General features: G+C 40.5%; 1 protein-coding gene across 1 annotated transcript in view; it reads right to left on the bottom strand.

The window, feature by feature from the left end:
• Nucleotides 1-63: 63 nt before the first annotated feature.
• The window catches only part of tram2 (translocation associated membrane protein 2), a 47,126-nt gene continuing 36,804 nt past the window's right edge, over nucleotides 64-10,385 (bottom strand). The window contains exons 8-11 of the mRNA XM_064341018.1: nucleotides 7,100-7,204; nucleotides 2,633-2,776; nucleotides 2,348-2,505; nucleotides 64-2,261 (exon numbers count right to left, since the gene is read on the bottom strand). Of these exons, the coding sequence (XP_064197088.1) occupies nucleotides 2,188-2,261; nucleotides 2,348-2,505; nucleotides 2,633-2,776; nucleotides 7,100-7,204 (481 nt within the window). The 3' untranslated portion in view covers nucleotides 64-2,187. The remainder of the gene's footprint in view (nucleotides 2,262-2,347; nucleotides 2,506-2,632; nucleotides 2,777-7,099; nucleotides 7,205-10,385) is intronic.

Raw genomic sequence — 10,385 nt, 5'->3', positions numbered from 1 at the left:
GTATGAATTGATGAGTAGAATCTCACACCTGAACACCACTTTGAAATGAAAAAATGACAAGTCTTAGAATATTTCACTGGCCTGAACTCACAGTTTATTAAAAAGATAAGACATTGTAACTTTAACTCCAAAGTGCACTGTAGTTTGAAGATTGAATCTGTAGTCTAGTTTATAAAAAATATTTCATACATTGGTCGAACCAGAGCATAATTAAGTCAAATAAATAATCCCCCAATTATATATCATCTCTGAAAACTTCTTCCCAGGCAGGCAGGCATATTGATTAATTTGTGTTATACATGTTATTACGTAGACATTGGGCCGGAAAATTCCAAGAGCAGATGTGGTGCTCATACCTGTCTTCTGTGCATACCTGCAAGTGACACTAACTGGTCCTACAGTGGGCAGGTACACATTTGGGCTGCAGCTGCAGCTGAAGCCCTGCACTTTCAAGAGTCGCACGGTCACCCATTTGTACCAATCCCTGTCATTTCCAACCTTGCTCAATACTCCATCCGGAACATGTCAACATACACCCAATTCAGTATGTTTTAATTTATTCCTAGGTGGCTCATTTCTTATCTTGATGTTAAGTAGAAATGGATTCACTTATGAAAGGGCAATTCCATCTCAAATACAGAGTTGCATCAGATTCACAGTTGTACAAATATCAACATTTAGTCTGGTCCCTGTTCTGTGCAGGCTTCTGCGGCTCTGTCTGTCAAATCGACAGAAATTTGATGAGCATTTATTTCCTGATATGCTGACCATGGAAAGCAACAGAGAGCCCCACAAGACACTAGAAACATGGTGTAAGCTGTATGTGATTACTCTACCAACTTTCTGGGATGTAAACATTATGTGAACACAGAAATTTAAACCGGAAAACAAAAAAACTTCCATGAACTATCCAATCTAACAATATTACCAAAATCTAACCTGGCATATAACTATCATATCCCTGTAACTATCATTATTTGAAATAAAATATATTTTATATAGTGAAGTAACTGAACTGTGTGGGGAAAAAAATATAGCCTACAAAGTATGAAACCAGCTTCTGAAAATGAACACAATTATGAAACTGAGGAAAAAATGTCCACACAAAATTTCTTTCCATTTTTTTTTACTTAAAACTTCCGACTGATGACCCCATCTCATTAAGGTAAAGAAAAAAAAATCAGCTGTTTTTATATTTTTCACAGTCAACTTACTGTTTTCAATCACTTTGTGTCAATAGCTTGGCACTGAACTGCTACAGGTAAATACTTAATAAATGATATTAAGCTCTGACATGTTTGATTCCATTGTGATTTTTACACAATTCATGAGTTTAAAAGTAGAAGCAATCCACATATCATGTTTTTCTTGGACTAAAGACTCCAAAAAGGGGATTATTTTCTGATGCAATGAATTCTAAATCAAGCACGTCAACTCTTAAACATTTCCAAAGCAACTTTTATGTGTCTCCAAGTGAGACTGAACTCTGTGATACTGTCCCATATCCTGGCTGAAATGGTGTGTAGCCTGAGCCCAGTTCATAACTGGAAGAACATGGTCTTATATGCATGAAGGAGGTGCGTTGGAATGGTAAAGAAGTCTGCAGGAGTGTGGGGTGATTGTGCAATCCACTCTGTTGTGACAAGTTCTGCTCCATTTCTGAGCTGACACCTGCTTTTCTGTATGCCATCCCTTAAGAGGTTGCAGCGGTCTGTGAACTGACGGGGCATCGTTTCAGGGGCCACTGACAATCCCAGCAGCAGCTGCACTCACAGTTCACCTTCCCCAGTAATACTGAGCCAAGAAAGCAAAGCCACTTCAATACGTCAGAGCCAATGTTGAGATATGAAGCAGGGGGAATTTGGGGGTCGGGGAGAGACATGCGTGTATGCAGAATAACACAGTAACACAGGAGCAAGGCCCCCAGTATATTAGAGGAACAGCTCAGCCATCCTGAAAGCACTGAGGGAGATTTAGGTGAGAGACAGTTAGTGTGAGTTTCAGAAAAAAATAAAAATAAAAATACTGATATATATCCGTCAAGGACATTGGCCGTCGCTCCCAACGTGATGCCCTGGTTCCCATGACCTGGGCACCGATGGCATCGCCTCGGGGCGCCAGCTTCAGAAGGCACAACCAATAACCTGCTGATTTCCCATTTCATACCGGTCAGATCAGAGGGCAGGGTTAAGGAGCTTTGATCTTCTTGGGTCGTGGCGAGGCACCATTCTCCGCTTTGATTGTGCCGTTCTCGTGCCCACCTGGCAAATGAAAGTACAGTGTTGGAGGTTGATTTCTTGTGGCTGGTAGGTCTGGGTCTTTGGGATATTTGAGGCGTGGAACTCACCGCTGTCTCTCTTGGTGGTGCGGGGTGGCTGCTTAGCTGCCACTCTCTTGCGGGCGGCCTGCTCCTGCCTGAACTGGCGCCAGCGTCTCAGCTGGAAGCGAATCAGCTTCCAGAGCAGCCAGGCCTGCGTCAGGCACCCCATCAGCAGCACGACCATCCTGCAGGGGGTGACAGAGAGCAGACTGTGTCAGCTTGTGTGCACGTGTGTGTGTGTGTGTGTGTACGTACGTGTATGTGTGTGTGTACGTACGTGTATGTGTACATCAGGGGTACTTTAGGCATCACCTGATGAGAAGTGTGTTAAAGTTTCCAGCCTCCCAATCCAGACCTTGGCTCTCCACTCGAGCCAATCCAAATCCCACTGCCAGGAACAGCAGTGTGAGGCTCACCATGCGTGTGAATACAAAGCCCACCGCCCACACATCGAACCTGCGAACACAAGTGCAGTTAAGACACCGTTAGAGCTGCCTAGAGCAGACTGCTCCACCGTGCCTTCACCATACATGCATCAGAGATGTGAGTTATCCTGAATAATCACGAGATACTGATTTTAAGACCCTAAATGTCCCAACCAGAGTCATTAGGTACATACACTACATTTCCAAAAATATGCGGACACCCCTTCTTATTAGTGCTTTTGGCTATTTCAGCCACACCCATTGCTAACAGGTGTATAAAAATCAAGCATACAGCCAAGCAGACTCCATTTTCAAACATTAGCAGTAGAATGGGTCATACTAAAGAGCTCAGTGGCACTGCCATAGGATGCCACCTTTCCAACAAGTCAGTTCAAATAAGTGCTGTTATTGTGAAGTGGAAATGTATAGGAGCAACAGCAGCTCAGTCGCGAAGCGGTCAGCCACACAAGCTCGCAGAACTGGACCGCAGAGTGCTGAAGCATACAGCACGTAAAAATCATCTATACTTGGTTGCAGCACTCACTACGGAGTTACAAACTACCTCTGGAAACAACATCAGCACAAGAACTGTTTCTAACTGTTCAAGTTTCCAAGGCCTAACTATTTTTATTATTATTATTTTTTAATGACGTGCCGCATTTTGGACTGCTTATAGCAGGAACTCAGCAGTAAATGCAAACATTTTGTAAACAAACAATAAATGTAAACAAGTAATGCACAATTAAAACTGTGGGGCAGAGGGCAACCAAAAAGAAGTAAATGCTTCATCCTAAAAGGTACAACATAATAAAGGCATCAGATGGCAATCTAAAAGCAAAGACAGTCTTATAATAGGTCTAAGCAACTATCATACAAACAGACTTAAATTATATTACATAAATGTCCACTTCTCACATTCAAAGTGCTTTTCATTTTGTTTATTTTGAATAATTAAAAGTATTACTTATATATATATATTTTTATTATTACTACGATTTATTCCTTGAATCTACCAATATGAATGTGTATAGGCCTATGTTACATTGTTATTGCCTGAGGAAAAGGCAACAATTTAGTCCAGCTGATGGGTAGTTATAAGCTATTTAATGATTCACATGACAGATTGTTCAATAGATATTTTACTTAAAATATTACAAAACTATTTAGCACTTGACTATCTTATTCACTGGTTCATTGACCTGCTTGTCATATCTCTATCGACCTATAGTTAGGCAGTGCCATCTTAAGGCCTTTGGATCAGCTGAATTATGCGATTTCGGATCAGTCGCTAAGTCACATCGTCATTGGCAGCAGGCTTCCTTTGTTATCCCACTTCAGCATCTTATAACACTGGCGCTTCCATCAGAAGAGGTACTCTTTTTAACATATATGTTGTCATATATGTTGTCATATATGTTGTGCAGAACAGCCGTGGCGCTAACAACAGTGCGGAACCTTTCAGACTCAATTCCCATCTCTCTGTGCAAACAGTGAAACCTTGAAAAATTAGAAACTGAATTTAGTATGTGGTATGGCACTGATTGTGCAAGAGGTCTGTAGTTCTTGCACTTTTATTTGCAACTCACAAGCGATGAATTTTAGTGAACAAAGGTATTATGATCTGCCAGGGAAAATCCTCGCAAATCACTTTCGTGAAACAAGCTCTAAATAGAATTGATCACTTAAAATCCCCGCTTGAGGACTCCTATGCAGCACTCAATGCTGCATCGTGTTCTTGTGTGCACGTTATTGTAATGTTACTCCTGGTCTGTCCTAGGTAATATACACCACCGGTCAAAAGTTTTAGAACACCTCCATTTTTCAAGTTTTATTGAAATTTAAGCATTTCAAGTCCAGTGAATGACCTGAGATGGTAAGTGGTAAACTGCCAGAGGTATTAAAAAAAAGTTTAGGCTACCAAAAACGGAAAAATAATGTAAATATAATATATATATATATATATATATATTATAATATATATTATAAAAAAAGGCCTTTTTCAGGGAACAAGTAACGGGTTAACAACTTACAGCTTTTCTGAGCAATGGAAGTAAATTAAACCTTGAAAGCTGATGCAAACAATTCCTACACGTGTCCCAACTTTTGTCGATTACTTACAAACCCTATGGCTGTATAAAATCAGTGTTCGAACTGACTGTATTACTATACCCTCCGAAGCATTATTTGGACAATATTGCACTGCAGGAAGTAGTATATTGCTATCATAATGGCGAGAAAAAGGCAATTAACAAAGAAAGTCTTAAAGGTGTAGGTCTTTCCTTTTGAGAAATTGCAAAGCAAGCCACAGTGTCAGCGAGTACATTTTCCTACACCATCGAAAGGAACTTGGAAAGTGGAGGAAACTCTGACAGGAAGAGGTCCGGCAGACCCAAAGCCACAACAGAATCAGAAGACAAGTTTCTGAGAGTCAACAGCTTGTGTGAAAGGCGGCTGACAGGACAACAGCTTCAAGCACAGCTTAACAGTGGTCGAAGTAAGCAAGACTCGGTTTCAACTGTGAAGAGAAGACTTCAAGCTGCAGGGTTGACAGGTCGAGTGGCAGTACAAAAGCCATTGGTAAAATGGCTAAATAAGAAAAAGGCTTGTCTGGGCCATGAAGCACCGGCAGTGGACTAGTGAAGACTGGAAGAAGGTCTTATGGACCGATTAATCAAAATTTGAAATCTTTGTTTCATCACACAGGGTTTGTATGCCGTCGAGTAGGTCAAAGGATGGTTCCTCAGTGTGTGACACAAACTGTCAAACATGGAGGAGGAAGCATGATGGTCTGGGGCTCTTTTGCTAGATCCAGAGGTGGCAACTTGCACAGAGTGACTGGCACCCTGAACCAAATGGGCTACCACAGCATTTTGCAGCGCCATGCAATACCCTCTAGTCAACGCCTAGTTGGTCTGGGGTCCTACAGTAAGATAATGACCCAGGACATACCTCCAGTCTATGTCAGAACTACCTTAGAAGAAAAGAACAAGACGGTAGGCTTCAAATTATGGAATAGCCAGCATAGTCTCCGGACTTAAACCCCATCAAGCTGCTATGTAGTTATCGCCGTTACTATTAGTTATCACTGTCCAGTCTGAATAAAACTCATTTTTGCAGTAACCTAGCTCTGAAAAATGTTAATAAGCTGCCTAGCTAGGCTGTCTAATGTCTAGCTAGTGAGTGACAACCAACAACAAAAAAAAAAAAAAAATTCTTCCTAATGTAGTTGTTAGTTGTTCGTTTCTAACAGCCACCTAGCTAGCTAACCAGATATAACTTCAAAGACATTAGCTGGCTAATTAGCCAGACAATGTTTTTGTTGTTGGTTGTTACTCACTAGTTAGACATTAGACAGCCTAACTAGGCAGCTGACTAATATCTTTCAGATCTAGGTTACTGCAAAAACCTTTATTCAGACAGGACAATGAATATGAAACACAACATTTAATCCGGTCAACATTTAACGAACACAACTGTCTGTCAAAAATAGGGGAGACGCCCACAAACAGCCGATTGTGGGGACGTGACGCGGTGCCAGGCGGCCGTCGCCACGTATAGTGTGGCTTCACCGTAAGTCATGGGCAGATCCATACCACTGTGCCACCATGTCAATTATCTCCAGACAACCTGCATGTTTAATGAATGGACACCTTTTCTATTCATATACAGAGATTCATCATTCATAGAAAAATGCCAGGTATCCCAGATGCTCTCCGAAAAGTCTCCTTAGTGCGTGCAACTGCTTGCTGGGTAGGAAAATGGACGTGGTGTGGCAAGCAAGCCTTCAATACCAAGCCTCAATGGATTGCCATGCAATCAGATGATTTGTTGGATCATATCCCCTAAAGTATTCTGAAAAGCACCACTTGCATAAAATCTTATACTGTGCTGGTAGCAACTGCAATGCCGAAGACAGTGCACCATTAGATATGTGCTCCAAGTGAGGTGAGAGGTCATCAATGAATTAAAACAGCTCAACCTTGCTGAAACGAAAGTGTTCAATTAACTCACTATAGGCATGCATGTCGAGAGGATTTGTCTGATGTCTTAATATTCTCTTGTGTCTGAAAGTGCGCTGGTTGTGCAGTCTATAAATGTGTCATTCAGAGGTTGTCTTTAATTTTGCAAAAAAGGTACCCAGGCAAATAGTCCAAAAGTTTCACGTATGCCTACCTCGTAGTAGGCACAGAATTTGCACCCATATGTAGCGCTATGCCCAGTTGGTGCGAGTTGTATTTTTTGCATCTGACCTTACACACATTCCAAGTTGGACGTAACCATAAGACCAGGTGTACGTCCAGTTGGTACAACCAGCCCCAGGACTTAAAACAATTCAACGGCCTCAGTTACTCACAGCTTGTGGTGGCTCTCATCAGTGAAGTAGAAGAGCCGAGAAACATGGAATCCCAGCTCAGACATGTACTGCAGGAAGAGCAGCACCAGCCCAACTCGAGTCAAACTGTGAGGCAGAGCAAAAGGATAAATGTGAGTGAGGGAACTCAAATGATGACAGAAAGGGAGAGCAACACAGAAGGGTGTGAAAAACAAGGAGGAAGAATGTATAAGAATGTCAAAGTGGTACCGAAAGTCACCGCAATGTAACAAGCTTTATAACAACCAAGGAAATGTATGTATTCATGACATCCTATATACTCAGACGATAAAATGCTAATAAAATCCCATAATTCCCATTTAATGAACTCCAAGAAGAAATATTGCTGACATAAGCATAGCTCGAAAATGCCAGCTATTCTGAAATGTTTCAATATTCACACCAGTTAACAGTTGACAATCCAAAGAAGGTTCAATTATCCTCTCAGGCTTGCATAACTTTAGATGGAATTATATTTTCAAAATCAGTCTCAATCATATATCAGCCCTGTACCTAAAGCTATGCATGCATTAGACATTGAAGATTAGACCACCTGTTTGATTTCTTTTTTTTCCATAGGAGATTGAGAACACTGATCATTGGCTATGAATTAGGATTTTGATCTGCAAGACAACTTTATTAATATTTCCCATTTTCCATTATTTTTAAGATGAAACATAAAAAATAAAAAAAAACATTTTTAATAGAAGGAAGCTCCACAAAACCAAGCAACCTTGAAGATGAAAACTGGAGGAAACTGTATGTTCATCTCATTTCAGTCAAAATAGCTGGTGCCAGTGCCCACACATACATCCTGCTGCTTCTGACAGCAAAAGTGTCACCAGTGACTGGACAACAGCATTAAAAGCAAGGCAGAAAAGCAGTTTAGCAGTAACATGAGAATGTAGATGTTGATAGACTTGCTCATAAGTTATACAACTTGCTGGTCAGTGAAAAAAAACTGATGCATTTCACAGTAAAAACTAAATTTTTAAATAATTAACCCCTTCGTTCAAGCCCCCTAGTGGCACTGGCATGCCTAGATTGCAAGATTGCTCAATTCGAACATTCACTGCTCCTGCAAGTAAACTATGAGTAGAAACAACAAACTGTGTTTTAGCTTTATTAGTACATGTTACACTACAACAATGGTAAATACAGAGTTTCTAAGTACAACCATTGTACCCACCCCCAGATAGGGTATGGCTCAACTCATACCGGTCTGACAGGCAGCAATACGAATCTATGAAGAATCACAGATCTGATTTTGCTTCTGTCACTAAGGATGTTCCACAGAGTTCGGTGCTGGGTCCTCTCCTCTTCATTATTTATCTGCAACCACTGGGTCAGATCATGCGTTGTCATGGTGTTAGTTTTCACTGCTATGCTGATGACACACAGCTTTGCATAAGTTCCAAACCCTCCCCCATCTCTCATCAACTGTTTGCAGGACATTAGAATTTATTTGGATGACCCATAATTTCTTCAAACTTAACGGTGACAAATCTGAAGTCATGCTTATAGGGTCTAAATCCACACAATCCAAAACCCCAAACTTTTCCATTACTATTGACGGTTTCCCCATCCCACTTTCCACTCATGTGAAGAGCCTTGGGGCCATTCTTGACTCCACTCTCATTTGAACCTCATGTAAAACACATCACCAGATCTGCCTTTTTCCATCTCTGAAACATATCAAAACTCAGGCCCACCCTGTCCTACTCCACTGAAACTCTAATCCATGCTTTTGTAACATCTCAGTTGGATTATTGTAACACTATTCTCACTGGCATCCCAATAAGATCAATACGCAAACTTCAATTAGTTCAAAATGCTGCAGCACGAATACTGACCCACACAAAAACACCCTGTACAAACTTCATTTGCTGCCAGTAAAATTGTGAATACAATTAAAAACCCTCCTGCTAACCTACAGTGCACTTCATGGTTTAGCTCTGGCCTCTCTCACTGATCTTCTCCTGGACCACACACCCACTCGCTTGCTTTGCTTCCTCTGCAAGACTAACTGTCCCCACTCCACTCTTGGTGATCAGACTTTCTTCTGTGCAGCACCCAAACTCTGGAACACACTCCCTCCCCACATACGTAATGCTGAGACTCTCCACTTTAAAGAAACGTTTAAAAACTCACCTCTTCACACTAGCTTTTGACTGAACAGGACATAGCTATCCACATCCTCATGGCACTTTTATTTATTTATTACTATTATTTATTGTACTTTGTTTTTTAAATACCATGTCCTGGAAGTGCAGTGTCTGTCTTTTCTAACCGTTTTTAATACCATGTACGTATCTGTAGTGTCCTGTCATTCTTCTATCCATTTTAATACCATGTAAGGTGACCTTGAGTGTTCAGAAAGATGCCTGATAAATAAAATGTAATATTATTATTATTATAGTGTCTATCTAGGAGTTCATAAAGCGACTAGAGCGAAAATATAAAGCCAACAATAGCCCGAAAGTATGCCAATACAGTGGTGAAAAACTGTATTGGTGGAAAAGTGATGGAATAGCGAAATAAACAAGGGATTTTTGTGGAATTATACCACATTATTCTACTATCAATATTTTCAACTAAATATAATGTATAATACACAATTATACATTGGTTTTACATGTAAAGATGTCCCTTTCAAGATTCAGTGGTCATTTGTCCTGAACAATCCATCTGAGAAATAAATATGCAAATAGAAAGCAGGAGCAGGTATTTACAACAACCACAAGAAAAACCCACTTGCATTTTTTATGCAGGTGTAAATCCTTTTAGATGTCTATCCTCTAGAGGACAGTACAAGCTTTCCAACCGTATATGGCATGTTTCATTTGAATTTTTATTACAAAGAATGAGAGCCCCACGTATCTGCATGAGTGGTTGCTTCAGCACAGCATTGTGCATAACATAACATTACGCAGTAATATACAAGCACCAGTTAAAACGCACTTGTTTTTTCCTTCAGTTTCTGGAAAAATTGACTATTTCTGCCAACTCATCAGCATAGCTAATGCAAATTCTCTGGGAGTGGGTCAGAAGAAAAAGAAGCATGAAGTATAGCTAGGATATACACAAACATGTACATGTTACTGCTTGTAACATTTCAATTAATTTTAATTAATCAAGTAATATTTTTGATATTGCTCTATTCACATTGGTCACAAGACACAACTGTTAGCCTTTGCCAATAATGCTCAGCACATTTGTACTGGGGGCTTACCAACAGCCCTAGCTGTTAGTATGGAATGGAAATGGC

The sequence above is a fragment of the Anguilla rostrata genome, chromosome 6 (assembly GCF_018555375.3).
Source record: "Anguilla rostrata isolate EN2019 chromosome 6, ASM1855537v3, whole genome shotgun sequence".
Taxonomy (NCBI): domain Eukaryota; kingdom Metazoa; phylum Chordata; class Actinopteri; order Anguilliformes; family Anguillidae; genus Anguilla; species Anguilla rostrata.
This window is presented reverse-complemented; position numbering and strand designations above follow the sequence as displayed.